General features: G+C 40.9%; 1 protein-coding gene across 15 annotated transcripts in view; it reads left to right on the top strand.

Annotated features, from left to right (window-relative positions):
* eif4g1a (eukaryotic translation initiation factor 4 gamma, 1a) overlaps positions 1-24,521 on the top strand; it is a 130,817-nt gene that overhangs the window by 90,616 nt on the left and 15,680 nt on the right. For 13 of the 15 annotated variants that reach the window (XM_068042306.1, XM_068042316.1, XM_068042313.1 and 10 more), the window contains 11 exons: positions 830-946; positions 2,270-2,440; positions 6,712-6,909; positions 7,478-7,624; positions 18,876-19,112; positions 19,213-19,317; positions 19,924-20,083; positions 20,820-20,923; positions 21,027-21,132; positions 22,753-22,855; positions 23,561-23,892. In XM_068042306.1, coding sequence (XP_067898407.1) covers positions 830-946; positions 2,270-2,440; positions 6,712-6,909; positions 7,478-7,624; positions 18,876-19,112; positions 19,213-19,317; positions 19,924-20,083; positions 20,820-20,923; positions 21,027-21,132; positions 22,753-22,855; positions 23,561-23,892 — 1,780 coding nt within the window. The remainder of the gene's footprint in view (positions 1-829; positions 947-2,269; positions 2,441-6,711; positions 6,910-7,477; positions 7,625-18,875; positions 19,113-19,212; positions 19,318-19,923; positions 20,084-20,819; positions 20,924-21,026; positions 21,133-22,752; positions 22,856-23,560; positions 23,893-24,521) is intronic. The other 2 variants (XM_068042321.1, XM_068042317.1) reach the window with 1 other exon arrangement.

Genomic DNA, 24,521 nt, shown 5'->3' with positions numbered 1-24,521 from the left:
CCGACCCGACCATAGTGCACTCACTGTACTTGCCAATTTTGGATGGATGGAGTGGAAGGAAGCTTCACTGCTGCAGCATGAGCGCGATGACGTCCTAGAGACACTCACTGCGCAGACTGAGTCTTTGGAGTACTATGTCCCCCGACCCGAACCCAACACATGTTGGGATTTGGGTCGGGTAGCAGGCCTTTATCTTAGGGTTCCTGTGTATGGTAGCATAGTGGTTATGTTGTTGACTAGCAGTCCAGAGGCTTGGACTAATAAATTTGGAGAATTTGAATTCAGTTAATATAGTAAATCTGGAATTAAAAAGCTGATATCAGCAATGTTGACCATGAAACTACCAGATTGTTTAAAAACTCATCTGGTTCAGTACTATCCTTTTAAGGAAGGAAATTTGCTGTCTTTAACCAGTCTAGCGTTTGTGACTCCAGACCCACTGCAATGTTGTGGACTCTTAACTGGCTTTTGAAATCGCTGAGTAAGCCACTTAGTTGTACCAATCTGCTAGGCTTGCAGCAGTTTAAGGCGGTGGCTCACCACCACCGTCTGAAGGGCTATTAGGGATGGACAGTAAATGCTGGTCTTGCCAGCAATGCCCATGTCCCAAGAATGAACAAATAAGAAAATTTGATGCATCAACAGTTAATTAGCAAAATTTGGAAAGGAGTCTGCAGTACAGACTGAGGAACTGGGAGATTCAAAATTTAAATGTCACAGCATAAACTTATATAGGTGGGTCTAAATGATGTGTTCTATCTTCTATTTAGAAATAGTCAACAAAGTGTTCTAGTTTGGTTTGATTTTGAAGTGTGTTTTGATTTTACAGGCAAACAAGACTCCTCTTCGTCCAGTTGACCCAAGCAGACTGACTGGAATAAACTGTGGCCCAGACTTCATTCCTCCTTTTGCTAATGTAGGAAGACAACCAATTGGGAGAGGCCCAGTAAGTTGGACTTTGGAAACTATAATCAAGTGGTGGTTAACGGCAGTTGATATTTCAGGGTGGTGTCTTGCCAAGTTTTACACCTTGTAATATTTTAACATTTAATTTCTCGAGCGGTAGTGACATTTGAAAAGGCATGTATGTTTGTATTACTGATGAAACTGAACTCTGTAGCAGTTTATCAGTACTCTGCTTTTGTTGTCCTTAGCAACTAAATGTTTAACCAAAAACAGTGGCTTTCCACTGCATATTTCCAAGCATTTTTAGAAACCAAATTTATTTACTTATTAACCGTTTAAAGGGATATGGTTAACTCTTGAGCAAGTTCCTTTTTGTTCTAAATGGCAATATACTGTGGTTGCTCATGTCACAGATGGTGCTGTAAATTTACTTACTTCCCTCTTCCCAATGTAAAAAGCAGTATATATTACTTGATGCCTACAGCTGAAAAATTAAACCTTAATGGAGATTATCAAAGTACCAAAATTGCGATTTCTATAAGTCGAGTTGACAAAATGGTATGAAGAATAACGTATTATGTGAGTACTTAGGCTGATGCCCTAAATGTATTTCCTAACTTTGCTTTTGTCCATGTTCAGAAGCTTGGAGACATGGTTAAATTCTGAATTTCCATATCTAATGCAATCATACACAAGGGCCAGTATGTTCACTGTCCTCCGTTATCTGGCACTGAGTAGAAATCTGCTGTCCTCTCTGCTTCAGTTTCCTTTTCTGTGCTCCATCTTAATCATGGATGCTCGTAATGGTGCGTAGTCGCATCGACCTCAGCAGCCCTTGAACCACGTAGATAGGCATTTGTAATGTGAAAACACCTACCGCCCATGATCACTGGACAGTCTTTCCATTCCTGATCTTTGGGTGAGTTTTGTAGTCCCATCCACCACTGTTCTGTTCTTTCTTTTGTCCTTGCTTCATACCTTCCTAACTACAAATTGGCTGGCCACCTGATTGGGTGTTGCATTTCCAAAAGTAGATGAAAGGTTGATGTGTTATTGATTGCCTGTGCCCTGTCTTCCTCTTTTGGGCTGAATGCTGAACAGGCGCTGACAGGCAAGGCGAGATAAAGCTAATCATAATCCTACACCATGGTGAGCATTATTGCTTGTTTTAAATGGTTGGCTTTAAAAGAGAAAAAATGTATAAGTGTAATTTTTGTTACCATTTATATTCTGGAATTTTGCCTTAAATTTAGCATTGCCTATTTATTGCATACAGTGATTTGAATTATGTATTTGGTGCCAGAGTAACCATGCATATGTTTTCCTGAAAGACCAATCGCATGCATGCTCAAATGTTTTCAAGCCTTCAGGTGTGGGCACGAGACGATCTCAGCAAGGCCAAAGGAAAGAACCACGCAAAATTATTGCAACTGTTTCTCTAAATGATGACATACAACTTAAGAAGGCAGAACATGCCTGGAAACCTTCCGTAAAGAAACCAACTGAGGAGGATGACCCAGATATGATAACGCAGGTAACCATTTGGCAGGATTTTGGACTGTTCAGTGATATTTCTAAAGAGTGAATTGGAAAAGTTACTTTTAAATGTTGTAGTTTTAAAGCAAATTGTATTCACAAAATGGCACTGGGATGATGGTGAAAATGCTAATGAGCTATGTATTGATGTTTCTCTATAGACTCGGATCCTCAATTTGAGCTCCTGTCTGCAATGGGTAAACACCTCATTGATCCCTTCCAGCTGTGAACTGTTACAATTTTTTTTAATAAGGCAGAGATGCAGGTAGTCAGTTTTTTAAAAACTGCTTAAAAGGCAAGCTTTCGCTAAACCCGGAGAATTAGGAGGTCAGTTAGGAATTAATTTGTTAGACTGGTTGGATGACTGATGTTGGGAAGCATAACTTACTGGTTGTTTTGTGTTGTATAAAGGGTGAGTTGTACTAATTAAGCTAAGAGAGCCTGATCATTAGACAGATGAGCACATATGTTAACAAATTTCAACATTTGTAATAAAAATGAAGTAGTACTATTAGGATAAGACTAAAATAGAATAGTACTGAGGATGGGGAAGACGAATTTATGTGCATGGGAGAACTTATCAATATGTCTCCAGTCAAAACAAGGAAGGCAGTAGTGTTGGATCTGGAAAATGAAGTAGGGCAAGTTACAATCAGAGATCATGTAACTAACAGTGACCTCATCATAATTCAGTGCAAAGTAATTCTGGAAAGAGACTGGTAAATATTGAAGATAAAAATGCTTAACAGCAGAAAAGCTGGTTTCAGTGATTTAAGAAGGGACCTAGCACAAGTGGATTGAAAAAGGCAAGGTAAAGCAATAATGAGCAATGGAGGGCATTGAGTGAAAGCTAGCGTACAAACTAGATATATTCCTTTTGAAGGGGGAAGGTAGAGAATTCAAAGTTAATGTGCTCTGGAGGGGAAAGGAAATAAAAGTTTAAAAAAAAATAAAAATAAAACAGGAAAAAGAGGCTTATTACAAATGTCTGGAGCAAGATTCAGTTATTAAGCAGTAAGATTATGGGAAGTACAGGAGTGAATTGTAAAAGTTAATACAGGAGGCAAAGAGAAAAGATTAGTGGACAACATTAATTTGAATTCTAAAATATTTTATTGGCATATAAAGTGTAGTGGTTTGTTATGGAATAAGTTGGGCCTAATAAGGACACAAAGGGAAATCTTCATGTAGAGGCAAAAGACAGGGCAGAAGTAATAAATGAACATTTTGCATCTGTCTTCACAAAGGAAGTATGTGATATGAAGGTTAGACTAAAGAGAGGGAAGTTTTGATCAGGATGATAGAGATTTTTTTTATTCATTCGCAGGATGTGGGCATTGTTGGAAAAAGTTAGGACTCTTCTCCTTTGGAGCAGAGAGAGTTAAAAAAATGACCTCCTAGAGGTTTTTAAGATAAGTTTTCATCGAGGGAGGGAAAAATAATAGGGTAATAGGGGATTTCAACTTCCCCAGTATTAACTGGGATAGTCTTAGTGCAAAAGGCTTAAAGGGGGAGGCAGTGGCGTAGTGGTATTGTCACTGGATTAGTAACCCAGAGACCCAGGGTATTGCTCTGGGGGCATGGGTTTGAATCTCACCACAGCAGAAGGTGGAATTTGAATTCAATTAATAAATCTGGAATTAAAACAAATAGCTAGTCTAATGGCCATGAAACCATTGTCGATTGTTGTAAAAACCCATCTGGTTCACTAATGTCCTTTTAGGGAAGGAAATCTGCTGTCCTTGCCTGGTCTGGCTTACATGTGACTCCAGACCCACAACAATGTTGATTCTTGCATGCCCTCTGAAATGACCTAGCAGGCCACTCCGTCGTATCAAACTGCTACGTAGTCAATAAAAAAAGAAATCGGACGGACCACCCAGCATCGACCTAGGCACCAGAAACGCCAGCAGCAAACCCTGCCTTGTCGTCCCTGCTGAGTACCCCTTACTAACATCTGGAGGTTTGTGCCAAAGATGGGAGAGCTGTCCCACAGACTAGTCAAGCAACAGCCTGACAAAGTCATACTCACAGAATCGTACCTTGCAGACAATGTCCCAGGCACTGCCATCACCATCCCCGGGTATGTCCTGTCCCACCAGCAGGACAGACCCAGCAGAGGGGCAGCACAGTGGTATACATTTGGGAGGGAGTTGCCCTGGAAGTCCTCAACATTGACTCCAGACTCCATGAAGTCTCATGGCATCAGGTCAAACATGGGCAAGGAAACCTCCTGCTGATTACCACCTACCGCCCTCCCTCAGCTGATGAGTCAGTACTACTCCATGTTGAACACCACTCGGAGGAAGCCCTGTCACCTTTCCTGGAAACTACGTCTTGTGTTTTGTCCAGGAGTTATATAGAACAGATTACAAGTGAGTGTGATTATTACTGCATTAATGAGTGCAATGTACAAAACTGGAATTAAATAAAACTGAAATTCTAAGTTGTTAACAGTTGCGTTACTTTGTGCTTGCATTAATTCAATATCTGATGACCATTTTCTAGATTTGATATTTTGAGGTGCTTTTCTGTTTGTTATATAAATGCATGTTGTAGTAATAAAATGAGCCTTGTCTTTTTTTAAATTTAAGTATCCATTTATACTGAATTGCATTTGTGCAGGAGATGCAATCAAAGGCACCATATATAGCCCCTGTTAGTGTTTGACAGCTGGGTATTGTCAGGTCTTGCATCTGGCCACAGATTGGCTGAGCTGATGGTGAACTTTAGCCATTACTTGTATGGAGGGATCGTTTTCATGCTAGTTGCCCTGTGTAGGTCTTGGGACAAGTGCAGTGCCTTTAAATTGCATTGTAGCTTCCAAACAACTGCTCGTGTAAATCTTGCACAAATGCAGTTTGGTTTTGTATTCTTGGCATCCCGAATCTCATTTTGGCAGTGTGATGTGGCATGTAAATTAAAACCATATCTCATAGAGTATTGAGCCTCAAACAAATCTTGCATATGTGTCCTGGAATATGGGCTGAAAGAAGAAAAGATCTGAGTAGCACTTTGTGCAAATTCACTCCTTTTTCTACAGAAACTACACTATTATCCTTCTCCTTTTGTTTTTATGTTGGTTTTGCACTAGTGGGGACATACAATTTCACCAGTCTATGTTTCTTTTAGCTGCCTGTGCGTTGATTTGGAACTACCTGGTTAGGAGAAACCACTTACTGGCTTGGTACTGCCACATGTTCAGTTGGCAGTGGTCCATGACTCATTGCATCAACTCCCATTGAAGTCAATGGAATGACTTCGAAATGTTTCCTCCCCCCCCCCCAGCCCCCCAAACAGATTTTCGGCGAGAGTTTTTAATGATGGTAGACCCATAATGACGTTGATTTTGGTTCATAGCCCAATGTAATGGAAAGCTAATCATCTCTTAAAAGATGTGAGATCATGTTGGTTTTCTTTTTGCTCACTTATTTGACAGATTACTGTAGGGGGAAAATTTCTGGATTAGAAACTCATTTAAAAAAAATAGGTGTGGTTTGGATGACGACTTGGTTCTCACCAGCAATTTATAAACATTAATTTTTAAATTAAAATTGGCTTTATTGGGCCACTTGGGTTCATTTGAGTGCCTGTTTTAAGTTTATGGTGCAAATTTTACTCTGTCCATGATTGAGACTGTGCCTTGAGTTTATCTTGTTAGTTGAACAAAACTGAAATCCTTTAATGTGAGCATATCTTTTTTTAGCAAGGTAATTTTTATTACTTTTCCTTTTGCTGGGTGTCTTTGTGTGATTTGCTCTGAAGGCTCTGAAAAGTGTGTTATGAACATGTACAAAGATTGGGGGGGGGAAATATCCCCCCTCCAGCCCCTCTTTCTTTCTCCCTGCCCCCATTTCAATTCCACACCAGAGAAATGTCTGGCTTTTGTTGAGGTCAAGAACTTGCTGAAATGAGAAATGTGAGCCGGTGTCCTATCATTTTGAAGTCTTTATTTGACCACAAATTGCTAGAGGTAAAAATAAGATATATGATCATGAAGTTAGTTACATTCCACCTCTTTCCCCCCCCCCCCCAACAGTGCGAAACTCATGATCAGGCAGTATGAGGAATTGGTGCTTTCTTCCACAATATGCAAGTAATAGACTGCAGTATAATACCTACAAACTGAGTAATGTACTAATGCAGAAACTGGCTTCACGAATGCTTAGTTGGAATGCTGAGATTCCTATATTTGTGATCGCACACATCCTTATGCATGTATAAAAGCAGTGTTAATACTCATTGCACCTTTTGTGTTTCATTGCTTAGGAGCTGTTCCGAAAGGTACGCAGTATTTTGAACAAGCTGACACCCCAGATGTTCCAGCAGTTGATGAAACAGGTGGCAGAATTGACAATTGACAATGAAGAGCGATTAAAGGGAGTAATTGACCTGGTCTTTGAAAAAGCTATTTCTGAACCAAACTTCTCTGTTGCCTATGCCAACATGTGCCGCTGTCTTACAACAGTAAGTGCTCTGTAACTCCTACTGCTATTTTAGAATGATGCCAGCAGTAATTGATAATTTCAGAAATTTGAAAACACTGAATTAACATACTTGCTAGCTGAAACGTGTACATTAATTGAAACATATTAAGCTGCTGATCCATGTGTTTCTTAGCTGTGAAGTGTACATTCTGCCTGAGGTATTCGGGTATGTTTGGGCCATAGATAATCTGTGATCTGTCAGAGGATTTGAAATATTGTTGCCATATAATGTGCTATTCCGTAAGTCTGAGCTGCCTGGTGAGCATGTTTTGAAATACAGAATGTGGCTGCTTGAAGATTATGAACTAAAGTGTTTGATCAGTATAGATTAGGCAGCAGAACTGTATTACCAGGTGTTGCTGAAATGTTGGTATTTTAATACACTATCTGTTGTACATTGTATAGGACGTGTACATGTAAATTGTAAAACAGTTTAAGCTAAATTTGGAGTTAAAAGCCATGCATACATAGTATGCACAGTCATATTTGGTTTCCTCCTTTCCTCAATTATTTTTTCAAAAGGTAACTTACTGCTATACTTTTAACAGCTCAAAGTTCCAATACCAGATAAACCTGGAGCAACTGTAAATTTCCGCAAGTTGCTATTAAACCGATGTCAGAAGGAGTTTGAAAAAGACAAAGATGATGATGCTGTAATAGACAAAAAACAGAAGGAAATTGATGCTGCTGTTATGGTAAATAACTTAATTTCTTATAAAATGATCTAAGATGAATTTAGCTTTTTAGAGTAGAATTGAATGAGTTTGGGATGCTTTTGTGTATTTTTTTATATTGCATTCTGCTTTCACATTTTCTTTTCTCTGTGGTAAGTTGTAAATGTTAATCTAGAAAAGAGTATTGAGGAAATTATCTCTCCTAATATTTGGTGAAATTATTCTGTCCTTTCCGCACCTTGTCACGTACATAATTACAGTTGTGTTGTTGGATTAGTAATCCAGAGGCCTAGTCTAATCTGGAGATGTGTGTTCAAATCCCACCATGCCAGTTTGGGAATTTAATTGAAGTCTGAAATAAAAAGCGAGTGACCATGAAACTACCAGAATATCATTAAAAACCTAACTGGTTCACTAATGTCTTTTTAGGGAATGAAATCTACCGCCCTTACCCAATCAGGGCTGTACGTGTTTCCAGACCCACAGCAATGTGATTGACTCTTAACAGCTGAAATGGGCTAACAAGCCACTCAGTTGTTGCCACCAGCTACTCGAGGGCAAGATGTGATGGGCAATAAATTCTGGCTTTGCCTGTGACGCCCAGTTCCCGTAAATGAATACATTTTTGTAGAAACCTTGATCATGAGTTACCAGAACGAGAACAATTTAGTGAATCTGCTCAATCCAGTATATATTTACACAGCAAAATGCAAATATGTTGTTCAAATAAGGTAATTGATTTTGTAGCTGCCTACAATGTGGCGAAGTAGTGGGTGAAAATTGTTGTGTGCAGTGTAGTTTGGAATATCATAGGATAATGGGGAGACACTGGCATAGTGGTAATATCACGACTAGTAATCCAGAGCCCAGGCTAATGCTCTGGAACATGAGTTTGAATCCCACTATGGCAGATGGTGAAATTTGAATTCGATTAATAAATCTGGAATTTGAAAAAAACACTAGTCTAATGGTGACCATGAAACCATTGTCGATTGTTGTAAAAACCCATCAAGTTCACTAATGCCCTTTAGGGATGGAAATCTGCAATCCTTACCTAGTCTGGCCTACATGTGACGCCAGACCCACAGCAATGTGGTTGACAAAATGCTTTCTGAAGTGGCCTAGCAAGCCATTCAGTTCAAGGGCAAAAAGGCATGAGCAATAAATGTTGACCTAAAGGGGGCAATAAATCAGCATCATATTGTCATACTTGCTCTTAATGCTTGTATAGTGTTCACTTTATTGTATAAATGTGTTCAAAATTTCCAGTTTTCCTTGTAAATGCTTAATTTCTGTTGTAAACTGGTATAGCAGATTGGTGTTCACAAACTTCCTACCTTGGATTGCATGGATACAGGCAGTGGAACCTCGGGCTACATGTAGAATCTTGCAGCACAGAAGGACACCATTTGGCCCATCATGTCTGTCGGCTTTTTGAAAGAGCTGTCCAATTAATCCCAATGCAATGCAGTTCTCTTTCTCTTCCACTCTCTTTTCCCCCCCCCACCCCGCTCCTTCCAGTATATATCCAATTCCTCTTTGAAAGTTGCTATTCACTGTGCTTCCTGCACCCTTTCGGGCAGTGCAACCAGATTTAAATTGGCTGCGAAAAAAATTCATGTCTGATTCTTTTGCCAATTGCCTTTAAATCTGTCCTCTGGCTGTCGACCCCTCCCCTGCTGGTGGAAACAGTTTCACCTTATTTACTCTTATCAGAACTCTATTTATAAAGCCCCAAGCGTGTCTGTTTCTGCGCCCCCTATAAAATTGTGCCATTTAGTTTATATTGCTTCACCTCAGCCTTCCAAAATGCATCACTTCACTCTTCTCTGCGTTAAGTTTTGTCTGCTTATGTCCTGCTCACTGTTTAGTACATTTGAGGTGTGTGTCATCTGTAAACTTTGAAATTATGCCTTTTATATCCAAGTCCAGGTTATTAATGTATATCGAAAAGAGCAATAGTCTAATACTGATCCCTTAAAACAAAAATTGAGTTTGTCAGACAAGATTTGTCTTTAACAAATGCAGATTGTTTGTCAGTTATTAACGCTTGTTTGTTCAAGTGACCCAGATTGTGGTCTTTAAAAGTATCTCCAACAGTGGCATTGTAGATTGGCCTGTAGTTAGCAGCTTTATCCCCCTCTTTTTGAACTGAGGTGTAATATTTGCAACCCTCCAGTCTTCTCGTACTGCTCCCATATCCACGGAGAATTGGAAGATTGTTTGAGGGGAAGCTAGCTAGAAATGTAAAAACTGATAGCATGAGTTTCTATAGGTATTTAAAAAGGAAAAGAGTAAGTAAAGTGAGTGTTGGTCCTCTAGAGAATGAGAATGGGAAATTATTATATAATAAGGAAATGGCGGATGAAATGAACAAATATTTTGCTTCTGTCTTCACTAAGGTAGTTATGGAAAAGGACAAAGAGGGACCGGAAATAAAAGTACTGAATTGGCGGAAGGCGGATTTCAATATGACAAAACAGGATCTGGCCAAAGTGGACTGGGAGCAGCTCCTTGTAGGAAAGTCTACATCAGACCAGTGGGAGTCATTCAAAAAGGAAATAGTGAGAGTTCAGGGCCAACATGTTCCCGTAAAGGTGAAGGGTAGGACCAACAAGTCCAGGGAACCCTGGATGTCAAGGGATATAGAGGATTGGATAAGGAAAAAAAGGAGGTTTATGGCAGATTCAAAGCGCTGAAAACAGCGGAGGCCCTAAACGGGTATAGAAAGTGTAGGGGGGTACTTCAAAAGAAAAAAAAAGTAATTAGGAGAGCGAAGAGGGGACATGAAAAAATACTGGCGGGCAAGATAAAGGAAAACCCCAAGGCAGCTTATAAGTATATTAAGGGCATAAGGATAACCAGGAAAAAAATAGGGCCTATTAGGGACCAAAGTGGCAATCTGTGTGGAGCCAGAGGACATAGGTGAGGTTTTAAATGATTACTTTTCATCTGTGTTCACTATGGAGAAGGGTGATGTAGAAATCAGGGAGGGGGATTGTGATATACTTGAACAAATTAGCAGTGAAAGGAAGGAAGTATTATCTGTCTTAGTGGGCTTAAAAGTATATAAATCCCCAGGCCTAGATGAGATATATCCCAGGCTGTTCTGTGAGGCAAGGGGAGGCTAGGGTTGTTTTCCTTGGAGCAGAGAAAGTTGAGGGGGGACCTGATTTGAGGTATACAAAATTATGAGGGGCATTGATAGGATAGATGGGAAGAAACTTTTTCCATTAGCAGAGGGATCAATAACCAGGGGGCATAGATTTAAGGAAAGGGGCAGGAGGTTTAGAGGGGATTTAAGGAAAAAAATGTTTCACCCAGAGGGTGGTTGGAATCTGAAACACACTACCTGAAGGGGTGGTTGAGGCAGGAACCCTCACAGCACTTAAGTATTTAGACGAGCACTTGAAACGCCATAGCATACAAGGCTACGGGCCAAGTGCTGGAAAATGGGATTAGAATAGATAGTTGCTTGATGGCCAGCACAGACACGATGGACTGAAGGGCCTGTTTCTATGCTGTATAACTCTAACTCTATAGAGGATACAAAAACATTCCAGTAATAGCTGTAAATCAGGAGGTGGAAGGAAGAGGGGAAATTGGTGAAATTACAATCACCAGGGAAGCAGTACTAAACAAACTGATGGAGCTGTGGGCTGACAAGTTTCCGGGTCCTGATGGGCTTCATCCTAGGGTCTTAAAAGAGGTGGCTAATGAGGTAGTAGATGCGTTGGTGTTAATTTTTCAAAATTTGTTAGATTTTGGAAAGGTTCCATCAGACTGGAAAGTAGCAAATATAACCCCTCTATTCAAGAAGGGGAGGCAGAAAGCAGGCAACTATAGGTCAGTTAGCTTGATGTCTGTCATGGGGAAGGTTTTTGAATCGATCATTTAAGGAGGCTATAGCTGGGCACTTAGAAAAATTCAAGGTAATCTGCAATAGTCAGCATGGTTTTGTGAAAGAGAATTCATGTCTGACCAATTTATTGGAGTCCTTTGAAGGAGTAACGTGCGCTGTGGATAAAGGGGAGCGCATGACATACTGGACTTGTATTTCCAGAAGGCATTTGACAAGGTGCCACATAAAAGGTTATTAAACAAAGTAGAATCTCGGGGTGTAGGGGTAACATAGCATGGATAGAAGATTGGCTGGCTGGCTGAAAACAAGAGTATGCATAAATGGGTCCTTTTTTGATTGGCAGGATGTGATGAGTGGAGTCCCACTGGTCTGTGCTGGGGCCTCAACTTTTTACAATTTCTATCAATTGATGAGGGGAGCGATGGCATGGTACCTAAATTTGCACATGACGCAAAATAGGTAGGAAAGTATGTTGTGAAGAGGACATGAGGTTTCTGACAGAGGTTGAGTGAGTGGGCAAAAATCTGGCAGGAGTATATTGTGGGAAAATGTGAAGTTGTTCACTTTGGCAGGAAGATTAAAAAAGCAGAGTGTTACTTAAAAGGAGAACGACTGCAGAATTCCGGGTTGCACAGGGATCTATGTGTTGTAGTGCGTGAATCACAAAGTTAGTATGCAGGTACAGCAAGTAATAATGAAGTCTAATGGAATGCTATCCTTTATTACGAAAGGAATTAAAAATGTAAGTAAGGATGTGATGCTTCAGTTATACAGGGCATTGGTGAAACCACATCTCGAATGCTGTGTGCAGTTTTGGTCTCCTTATTTAAGGAAGGACGTAAAGGCATTGGAGGCGGTTCGGAGGAGGTTTACTAAATTGATGCCTGGAATGAGCAGGTTGTCTTATGAGAAAAGGTTTTCACTGGAGTTTAGAAGAGTGAGGGGAGACTTGTTTAAAGTGTATGAGATCCTGAATGGTCTTGACACGGTGGATGTGGAAAGGATGTTTCCTCTTGTGGGTGAGTCCAGATCTAGGGGGTACTGTTTTAAAATTAGGGGTCACCCTTTTAGGACAGAGATGAGAAGTTTTTTTCTCTGAGGGTTGTGTGACTTTGGAATTCTCTGTCTTAGAAGGTGGTGGAGGTGGGGCCATTGAATATTTTTAAGGCGGAGGTACTTAGATTCTTGGGCAAGGGAATCAAAGATTATCGTGGGTAGATGGAAGTGTCGAATTTGAATCAAACCGATCAGCCATGATCTTATTGAATGGCGGAGCAGGCTCAAGGGGACGAATGGCCTACTTCTCCTAATTCGTATGGTAGTAAGAGCCTTTGCTATTTCCACCCATACTTCGTTCAGCAACCTTGGATGTATCCCAACCTTTTAATACTTCCTATATCTATTATCCTATCCAATTTCTCTGTCCGCCTTTACTGAGACATCGCCAGCATCCTCTTCAGTGAAGGCGGATACAAAGTACTCATTTAGGATCTCAACCATGCTGAAGAACCAAGACAGCATGGAGTGGGCTTTACCTTCAGAAACTCTTTGCTCAGCATGATAGAGCCACCTTCAAATGGCTCGGAATGCATACAGTCCATTCGACTGCTCACTGCCTCTGGTCCAGTATGCCTACTCAGCATCTATGCTCCAACACTGTGCTCCCCACCTGAAGTTAAAGACCAGTTCTATGAGGAACTCCATAATATCATTAGTAGCATTCCTGTTACTGAACGTTAGTTCCTGCTGGGGGACTTTAACGCCAGGGTTGGGGCCGACCATGACTCATGGCCCTCCTGCCTTGGGCATTATGACATTGGAAGGATGAATGAGAATGGACAGAGACTGCTGGAGTTGTGTACCTATCACAACCTCTGCATCACCAACTCGTTCTTTCATACTAAACCCTGTCACCGGGTTTCATGGAGGCACCCAAGATCATGTCGTTGGCACCAGCTGGACCTCACCGTCACAAGGCGAGCCTCCTTAAACAGTGTCCAGATCACACGCAGCTTCCACAGTGCGGACTGCGATGCTGACCGCTCCCTGGTGTGCAGCAAAGTTAGACTCAAACCTACATCATTCCAAGAAGAAGGGCCGCCTGCACATCAATGCTAACAGAATTTCTTATCCACAGCTGTTAAATAAGTTTCTAAATTCACTTGAAAAAGCCCTTCAAAACACTCCTGCAGGGGATGCAGAGACGAAGTGGGCCCACATCAGAGATGCCATCTGTGACTCAGCAATGACCACCTTTGGCAAACGTGAGAAGCAGAATGCAGACTGGTTTCAATCTCACTTTGAAGAACTTGATCCTGTCATAGCCGCTAAGCGTACTGTGCTGTTGAACTACAAGAAAGCCCCCAGCGAGTTAACATCCGTAGCACTGAAAGTAGCCAGAAGTGCTGCACAAAGAACAGCCAGGCGCTGTGCAAATGACTACTGGCAACACCTGTGCAGTCGTATTCAGCTGGCCTCCGACACCAGAAACATCAGAGGAATGTATGATGGCATTGAGAGCTTTTGGGCCAGCCATCAAGAAGATCGCCCCCCTCAAGTCTAACTCTGGACACGATCACTGACCAACGCAAGCAAATGGACTACCTAGAACTGTACTCCAGGGAAAATGTTGTCACTGATACTGCCCTCAATGCAACCCAGTCTCTGCCAGTCATTGATGAGCTGGATGAACAGCCAACAAAATCGGAACTCAGTCATGCCATTGATGCTCTAGCCAGTGGAAAAGCCCCTGGGAAGGACGGCATTACCCCTGAAATAATCAAGAATGCCAAGCCTGCTATACTCTCAGCACTCCATGAACTGCTTTGCCTATGCTGGGATGAGGGAGCAGTACCACAGGACATGCGCGATGCCAATGTCATCACCCTCTAACAACAAGGGTGACCGTGGTGACTGCAACAACTACTGGGAATCTCCCTGCTCAGCATAGTGGGGAAAGTCTTCGCTCGAGTCGTTTTAAACAGACTCCAGAAGCTGGCTGAGCATGTCTACCCTGAGGCACAGTGCGGCTTTCGAGCAGAGAGATCCACCATTGACATGCCGTTCTCCCTTCGCCAGCTACAGGAGAAATGCCACGAACAGATGCCCCTCTACGTTGCTTTCATTGATCTCACCAAAGCCTTTGACCTCGTCAGCAGACGTGGTCTCTTCAGACTATTAGCAAAGATCGGATGTCCACCAAAGCTACTAAGTATCATCACCTCATTCCACGACAATATGAAAAGCACAATTTAGCATAGCAGTGCCTCATCAGATCCCTTTCCTATCCTGAGTGGTGTGAAGCAGGGCTGTGTTCTCGCACCTACACTGTTTGGGATCATTACCTCACTGCTGCTCCCGCATGCGTTTAAGTCTTCAGAAGAAGGAATTTTCCTGCACACAAGATCAGATGGCAGGTTGTTCAACCTTGCCCATCTTAGAGTGAAGACCAAAATACGGAAAGTCCTCATCAGGGAACTCCTCTTTGCTGACGATGCTGCATTAACATCCAACACAGAAGAGTGTCTGCAGAGACTCACGGACAGGATTGCAGCTGCCTTCAACGAATTTGGCCTAACCATCAGCCTCAAGAAAACAAACATCATGGAACAGGACATCAGAAATGCTTCATCCATCAATATCGGCGACCACACTCTGGAAGTGGTTCAAGAGTTCTCCTACCTAGGCTCAACTATCACCAATAACCTGTCTCTCGATGCAGAAATCAACAAGCGCGTGGGAAAAAAGTCTGCTGCTATGTCGAGACTGGCCAAGAGGGTATGGGAAAATGGCGCACTGACACACAACATAAAAGTCCGAGTGTTTCAAGCCTGTGTCCTCAGTACCTTGCTCTACGGCAGCGAGGCCTGGACAATGTACGTCAGCCAAGAGCGACGTCTCAACTCATTCCATCTTCGCTGCCTCCGGAGAATCCTTGACATCAGCTGGCAGGACCATATCTCCAATGCAGAAGTCCTCGAGGCGGCCAACATCCCCAGCATATACACCCTACTGAGCCACCTGTGCTTGAGATGGCTTGGCCATGTGAGCCGCATGGAAGATGGCAGGATCCCCAAGGATGCATTGTACAGCAAGCTCGTCACTGGTATCAGACCCACCGGCTGTCCATGTTTCCGCCTTAAAGACATCTGCAAACGTGACATGAAGTCCTGTCGTGGGAGTCAGTTGCCAGTGATCGTTGGAGCTGGCGGACAGCCATAAAAATGGGGTTAAAGAGTGGCGCGTTGAAGACACTTAGCAGTTGGCAGGAAAAAAGACAGAAGTGCAAGGAGAGAGCCAACTTTGTAACAACCCCGACAACCAATTTTATCTGTAGCACCTGTGGAAGAGTCTGTCACTCTAGAATTGGCCTTTATAGCCACTCCAGGCGCTGCTCCACAAACCACTGACCACCTCTAGGCGCTTACTCATTGTCTCTCGAGACCAGGAGGCCAATGAAGAAAGACCTTTTTAAAAAAAAAACGACCCCACCTGCCCCAGGCAAGGCTTACATTCCACCTATTAGCACTGTTGATAGTATGCTTTAGGCTCTTGATAAGATAAGTACAAAATTAAGGAGATAGAGCACAGAAGTTACTCTGGTTAATATTGACTACTTTGGAGAGCCAGTGTCAGGCAGCATGCAGTTTGTGTTCCACTCAGGATCACCTAAAATAAATTTAATTTCTGTGCAAGTTTTGTCTCCTTTCCCCTACAAACAGATTTGCTTCCTCCCATTTTCTTGGATATAGTTACATTCTGCCCTAATTTGATATTCACTCAGCACTTCTAGTAGAAGCAGCTTCATGGGGAATGATAGCCCTGTCTGACTTTCTCACCTGACCCAGGAAGACTGTTGCCACTTGTAACATCCCAACTATTGCCTTGGATAACTTGCACTGTCTGGACAACCAACTTGTTCCTTGTCTGTATGGTTGGAATGAAGGCTTTACACCTGAGTTATCAGAATGGCCTTACTAATAAGTCATATCCAGCATTAATGTTGGCTAGATTGAGGTTGTCTGCTTCGCAATATCAGTTGTCTGCAATCTAATCTGAGTAATTTTTCGAAAGTTTGTCCATATCGCTAATTGGGTAGAGTTTTCTTCAGGTGGTATTGAAGTGCACTATAAGTCTGTGACTTTGTATGGAAGATAAAGTACTTCATTGGTTGTGAAGCGTGCATCATATGAATTTTGAATTTAGTGTTCAGTAATGTATTTTTATAAACACTAAAAACATTGATTTTGAAATGAATAGCTAAGGCATATGCATTAACATCACTTTGGTGGCAGTTGAATTTAGAAGTAAAAGTAGTGCATTTGTATAGTGCCGTTTGTGACCTCTTGCCATCTCAAAGTGCTTTACAGCCAGTGAACTACTTTTGAAGTGTTACCACGTAGGAAAATGGCAGCAATTTGCACACTACAAGCTCTATAACTAGCAATGAGATAACAACCAGATTTTGCTATTAAGGGATAAGTGTTGACCAGAACACCATTCCTCTGCTCTTCAAAATAGCGGCGTCGGGTCTTCTGCGTTCACCTGAGAGGACAGACGGAACCTCGGTTTAGCATCTCATCTGAAAGAAGGCACCTCTGACCAGGGCAGTACTGCACTGAAGTGTCAATGTGGATTTATGTGCTCAAGTCCCTGGAGTGAGGCTTGAGCCCATTGCCTGTTGTCTCAGTAGCAAGAGTGATAGTGTATGATCCTGCTTAGCAGAGGGATTTCACTGTAAGACTACGTGTGTTTGGAATCTCACTGAAATGCAACTACAATGGAATCATTCATGAGTTATCTATGTTTATAGTTTGCATAAAATCTCCAGCTTTTGTAGGATATTTTGGCATGTAGTGTCGGTGCTTAAAAATGTGAATAATGCATATATAAAAGTAATTATGCAGGTTAACAAGGCCATTAAAATGCAAACAAAGCACTGGGATTCATTTCTAGAGGAATAAAATTGGAAAGCAGCGAAGCTGCATTAATATTATAGAACCTTGGTTTAGATCACACTTTTGGAGCACTCCACACAGTTCGGATATCCATATTCCTAAAAGGATATGGAGGCATTGGAGGAGATGCAAAAAAATTGACAAAAATGATTCCAGAACTGAGCGGTTATAACCATCAGGAAAGACTGAACAGACTGGACATTTTTTCATCTAGAAAAAGACTGAGGGTAACCTAATAGAGGCTGTCAAAATTATGAAGGGGTTTGATGGGGTAGAAGTAGAGAAAATGTTTACACATTCTATGATTCTTGTGGGTCAGTCCAAAGCTAGGCATCATAACAATGAGTTAGTCAGTAAGTCCAGTGAGGAATTCAGGAGAAACGTCTTCACCTGGAGAGCGGTTAGACTGTGGAACTTGCTACTGCCATGGATTAGTTGAGGTGACTAGCATAAATGCATTTAAGAGGAAGCTAGCTAAGTACTAGGGAAAAAGCTGTCAAAGGATATGTTGATGAAGTTAGATGAAATAGGGTGGGAGGAATCTCTTCCAGAGCAGAAATGTCAACCAGTTGGGCTAACTGGCCTGTTTCTTTCCTGAATATTCTCTGTTGCAATAGAGCCTGTTTCTGCTTCAGGAGTTATTGTTTGTTGTTACTGTTGGTGTTTGAAGGATATCTCAAAGTTGTAGCCTGTATGCTTAGTACAGCAAGTATTTCCTTCTGTGCCCATGAAAAAAATATAAATTCAAACAATTCAGCATATATTATACTATTTATGAATGTACAATATTTTACCTCTATGTAACTTAGCTTCAGTGCTACTGTCCACTACAATGCACTAAGCCATTATTTTGCCTTGGAAATTCTAGTCTTGGTAATGTTTTCATTTGAACTAAATTTTGAACTTTGTCATGCCGGTACCATAATTTCATACTGCAGCATATGCTATCCATGCTCAAGCAGCATGTATTTTTTTTTTAAATTAAACTTGATTAGTGCACAATAATTTATGATGTCCTTAAATACACTCATTATTAGTTTCTTGCAAGGCCATTCCTTTCGAAAACTCCACTATTGCTTATAAAGTAGGCACAGATCTAATTTTCTGTTTATTTAAACTGAGGCTGTAGCAGAATTATTGATTCAAAGTTTGTGCAATATTTTCCCATCAATAGCAGTAAAATTTTTCTTCAAAGATGAATCATTTTTGGAATTGCTTTGTTTACTGCTGTGAGCATTGAAATATCATCTCTTGTTTCTCTTTGCTTCTTCCACGCATCCAAAATGCCTACTCTTGCTGGGTACAATTCCATAGGCAATGACAATCATCCAGTATCTCACCTATGTAGCCATTTGTCATGTTGAAGTGTCTCCATCATGAGTTACTGAATTTAAAGGTTCTAGCTTAACGATTTTGAATTAAACCTGTATTGCTTGAATCCTTTTCATTCCAGTCTGAGGAGAAAACCCGTCTCCAAGAAGAACTAAAGGATGCAAGAGACAAAGCCAGGCGACGATCACTCGGCAATATCAAATTCATTGGTGAACTCTTCAAACTAAAAATGTTAACAGAGCCAATTATGCATGACTGTATAGTGAAGCTGCTAAAGAATCATGATGAGGAATCACTTGAGTGCCTATGTAGGTTATTAACTACAATAGGGAAAGACTTGGATTTTGAAAAAGCCAAAGTAAGTTTTAAAAAATATTCACTGAAGTATAGCTTGGTATTGATGGTACTTGACTTTTCTTTGGAAAATATAACATTCACTCCTTGTATTGTGCCCATAGCCTAGGATGGATCAATATTTTAACCAGATGGAAAAAATTATTAAAGAAAGGAAAACTTCATCTCGGATTCGCTTTATGGTGCAGGACGTGATCGATCTTCGACAAGTGAGTTCAGTTGACCAAGATGGTAATTGGCTTGTATCTGTGTAAATGTTGAATTATAAAAATGCCACAGAAGTGAAGTCTGAAAATGTTTGCTGACTCTGTATATGTATGTAGCCACAATTGATATTTTTGAAAACTTTTTCTGCTTTGCAGGTGATATTGGTAGTATTTCAAGAAATTTAGATACTTGGTTTGAAGTAACCGAATATTTAACAAAGCATGGCACTTGAATTACTTGTTGCTAAAATATTAACAACTGAAATTGCTATTGGAGGATGTATCCAGTATATAGTGTTGTATCATGTGCCTGTTAAGGCCACAGCATAACCATGTTAACCTTTCAGCACTGGCTAATGTGTCAACCTTTTAATCTTTTAATTCTGAGCTCTTGCGCAAACAACTTGAAAAGGCTGCAATAATATTATTGACAAACTTAGTATATAAGTCAACATGTATTTTTTCCATTCTTTGTGTTATCTGTGATTTGGACTAAATTAAGGGCATTAGATATTTCTGGTGAGGAGAACAATGAAGTTTTACTCTTGGGATAAAGAGATCATAATACGATTTGACATCTGAAATAAACCGTTATGTGTTGACTTCCAGAATAACTGGGTGCCACGAAGAGGTGATCAGGGACCCAAGACATTAGAACAGATTCACAGAGAAGCTCAGATAGAAGAACATCAACAGCAGTTAAGGGTACAGCAACAGCTACTATCCAAGCAGGACAAAAGGAGAGGTGCTGCAGGTAGCAGTGGCACTGGTGAGTTTAGTAATTAGATGATTTTGGTATATAGTCTTCCTTCACACCTGTACATGTAGGCATTCTTCTGGAATTGGAAACTTTATTCCATCTGACTGGAGAGACTTCAAACATTGCTGCTTTCATCACATTGGGGGAAACTTTAAAAGTTACTGTAATAATTGGTCATGTTCCATTCTCTCGTTTTAAGAATTTAAGACATAAAACTGACAGTGAAGTAGAATCTGATCCTAAAATGTTGTTCTTTTCATTTGATTTTTTTATTATGCTTAGTTAGCCTGCCATTGTCGTTGGTTGGTGTTGACTTCTAGTTTGAAGATCTGCACATCTTAAACAGGGTGCTGTTCAGTGGCCAATGGCTGAGAATGCCGATTTAATTTAATTGCCCAAACTGTGCAAACAGGGTCCATCATAACAATAGACTGTGCTGGAAAGAAAGCTGCAAATTGGTGTGGCTTCTGTTGATCGAATAAACTTGAAGAAATTGTTTGCAGAGATCAACAGCGTTTAATGATTTAAGAAGGCCAGATAGATGTTGAAATCTTGGCATTCTCAGTCTTTTTGTCGCTTAAATCATGTAAATATGTAACCCCAGGGTAGCATTACTTATATGGCTGATGTAGGTAAACTCCTAACTGATGGTAGAGATGTTGTCTCCAACTGGGCTCTGTGTGATTTGACTTGACTCGCGCCTCATTGAGTTTTTTTTTAAACTCTAAAATGCTGATATTTGTAGGTGGCAGAGGAAGTCAAGGGACTGATGAAGCAGGTTGGAATACTGTGCCAATTGCCAAAAGTAGCAGGCCTATTGATACTAGTCGGCTAAGCAAGATCACTAAGGTAAGGGATTTTTCCTCCCTCACAATTCAACTGTCCATTCCCTATATTAAATATAAGTAACATCTAGTTAATAACTTTACTTTCTCCCCAATTTTTGTAATAGGCAGGGGCCATGGATTACAACAATCAAGTGCTGGCACCAGCAGGTAGACTTGGTGGCTGGGTTAAAGGAAGCAGTGGTGGATCTGGAAGCAAACCTAGTGATACAGGTAATTTGTCACAGAATACAATAATGTGGCATGTCCTTCTTGGCCAACATAGTAATAGATTCAACTGACCACTTATTTGATGGTTAACTTATAGGCAGGTTCAGTGTGCACGCTCCAATGTTAAAAACCGCATTAATTCTCCAATAATTAAACTTGTTGATCATCAAGAATAGGTTCGTTACCAATAATAATCCTAACGTACTGAAGTGAAAATCTGCAGAAGTGAATTGTAAACATTTGTTGCCTGTCACCCCTCTCCCATTCTGGTTTTAAATTTGTTCCACCATATTCGAACCTGTTCAGCTTGCCTTTACCCTGCTGCCTCCTTACTCCCATAGACATTTCGTAGGTGTGAAATTTTAAAAAGGATTTTCTTGGGCTGACCAACATGTGCTTTGTGTCTACTGAGCAGTAGAGACCCGGACTGCCCCTGGTTTGATGCCTGGTCTGTGCTAATCCAGGGTCATTATACAGGAAAGTGCTTATGGTGTTCTTTCTTTGGCCTCCTTATCTCGAGAGACAATGGGTAAGCGCCTGGAGGTGGTCAGTGGTGTGTGGAGTGGCTATAAAGGCCAATTCTAGAGCGACAGGCTCTTCCACAGGTGCTGCAGAAAAATTTGTTGGTCGGGGCTGTTACACAGTTGGCTCTCCCCTTGCGCCTCTGTCTTTTTTCCTGCCAACTACTAAGTCTCTTCGACTCGCCACACTTTAGCCCCGCCTTTATGGCTGCCTGCCAGCTCTGGCGAACGCTGGCAACTGACTGTTAAGTGAGAACAAAAGGGTGTGGCTGAGATACCCCAATATTTACCGCAACTTTAGAAGATGATGAGCAAATTGAGGAGCTTGCCACTTTAACTTGCAGCTTAATTTTGTGATTTGTGATGAGTTGTTATTGGTTCACTTTTTAAATTTGTCGATTATATTTATCAGTTATACTTCATGTAGTTGATTGTATTAGATAGAATGCTACACAATAAGCACCAAGGCTTCTTAATTAGACTTTGGTGTAATATTTTCAGAGGCCATTTCATCCCTCGAGCCTGTTCCGATGTTCAAATTGCGTACAGTTGATATGTATATCCACTCCATTTACCTGCCTTTGATGCATATCACGGGATGCCCTGAGTGGTTTTTTAAAAAGCTACTGTTTTCCGTCTTGAATATTTAAGTTGTCTACAACCCTGTGGGGGAGAGAATTCCAAATTGTTACTATACTTTATGTGGAAAAAGTGCTGCTTAATTTCACTTCTGATTGGCCTAGCAATTTTAGCATGCCCTCTTGTTCTTGATTGCCCCCATCAGAGAAAGTAGCTTTTCTGTATTAACTCATTCAAACCGTATCATTTTAAACACTAAAATTATTTCACCCGCCTCAGAAGATGCCTCAACCTTCTAAACCCCAGGAGATATGAGCCAAGTTTATGCAGCCGTCCCTCATAATTAACCCTTTAAGCCCTGGTAGTCTGGTGAATCTGCATTATACCCCTCCAAGGTCTATGTATCTTCCTTGTGGCGTGCTACCCAAAACTGCATGCAGTTCTCCAAGAGGAGTTTGACCAACTATTTTATGAATGATGCTTGTAGTCAACATGTATAGTTATTTCATATTTGTGTACTTAGGTGTGGATTCAGGAAGGCCAACCACAGCCACACTGAATAGATTTTCAGCTCTCCAACAGTCTTCCTCTACAGATAATCTTGATGCACGGAGGGTTGTACCCAGGCAAGTTGGTGAAATTGATGCTTACAGCTGGCTTTAGCTTTTAAATTTTGTACATAAATTTAGATGTTGCTTGGTTGTTGGTACTCAACTAAACTACAAAAGATAGGAAATGCAAATTAATATTTCAAAAATGCATGCTTTGTTGAAATTGCTTAATTTAAAAACAGTACTTTGACTGGAATTAATTTAACAATTCATTTGGGAAAATAAGGAATTTGTTCACTTTTTAAGCTGTTGCATTGAATGTGCCTTTTAAAAAGTGAAACTAAAGCACTTCGCATTACTGTTGTTACAGTGACATTGTACCAGTGTATTGAATGTCACATCAGATACAAAAAGTACTTTAGAAATGGAGGTAAACGTTTTGGGGTTCTTGAGTAGACGGTATGGGCAGTTTTAAGGCATGGGCAGTTTTAAAGGATGAATGTCATATCTGGATATTCCTATTAATGTAAAATTAGAAGTTGACACCTATAAGATTCATTCCTTTATTGGAAAAATATAAATTGCCGCAGTCTTCTGGCTCAGGAGAACCCATGCTTTATCTCGGTAAATGGCAAAATGAATTTTTTCACCAAAAACAACCTTAATTAATTATACAATCAATCTAGCAAAGAAAAAGATGCGTGCAAATGCCGAGGTGTGGAATTCAAGTTGCAATAATTTTCTAATTCTGATTTTTTTTTTTGGGTGGGTGGATGGCAGCAGGAGTAGTTCAAGTCGTGATAGAAGTGAAAAGGGTGAACGTGAGCGAGGAGACCGGTTTGAAAGGAACGAACGTTACGACAGAACTGAGAGAAGTGATCGGTTTGAAAGGAGTGATCGTAGTGAAAAGAGTGACAAAAGTGATCGTGTTGAGAAACCTGAGAGAAGTGATCGCAACAGACCTCCACTTACCAAGAGAAGCTACAGCAAAGAAGTAGATGACCGAAGCAGGGAAAGGGAGCGACGAAGCTCTCAAGAACCAGTCAGGCGTGTCGCCAGCATGACAGAAGAAAGAGATCGAGGACGTGCGAGAGATCGAAGTAAAGAGTCTGGTAAGTTTCATGACCTCATTGTTAGAGAATATGCAATTCTTAGCCTGTGCAAGCTGGGACACGATGTGCCATAATTTCTTATGGTTCTATGGTATTTTGTTTTATTCAGTGCACAATATATTAACACTCTCTGAAACACTATTGTATAAAATAGGCTTCTGTTTTATACAGTTAGGTTTTTCAGCGTCATGTACAGGTGTTTAGCTATGTTCTGAAGCTACTTGGTCCTATACAGGATTTGGTACAGGTTTTGTTCTGAGCTGTATCCCTCATGGGGTTGCTTCTTGCAGGATTGACAGGAGCCACCTCTGTAGTGCAAATGACTAAGTGCCAAAGCTGAACAGCTTGTATGATCAGTGCGCAGTGTTGTGTCTGCACATTTTTTGATCCCTTAGTACATGGTGTATTTGGTCCCCACATTCCTTTTTCTCTGCTCATGAAATTCTTGTCAATGTGCACAATCCTGATTTCTAACTGCTCCGATTCAATTTGTTATACAGTCTGTGCTTGGATTAATGGGATCACTGCTTCCCGATTGATTTGTGGATTTAAACCATTCTATTGTATTGTTGTGATTTTCAGTGAGCTATTAGAGTACCTGATTAATAGGTTCTCTTTCACGTGATTTA

This window comes from Heterodontus francisci, chromosome 11, assembly GCF_036365525.1.
Source record: "Heterodontus francisci isolate sHetFra1 chromosome 11, sHetFra1.hap1, whole genome shotgun sequence".
Classification (NCBI taxonomy): Eukaryota; Metazoa; Chordata; class Chondrichthyes; order Heterodontiformes; family Heterodontidae; genus Heterodontus; species Heterodontus francisci.
Note: the sequence above shows the minus strand (reverse complement) of the source record. Positions and strands in the feature narration are given on the sequence as shown.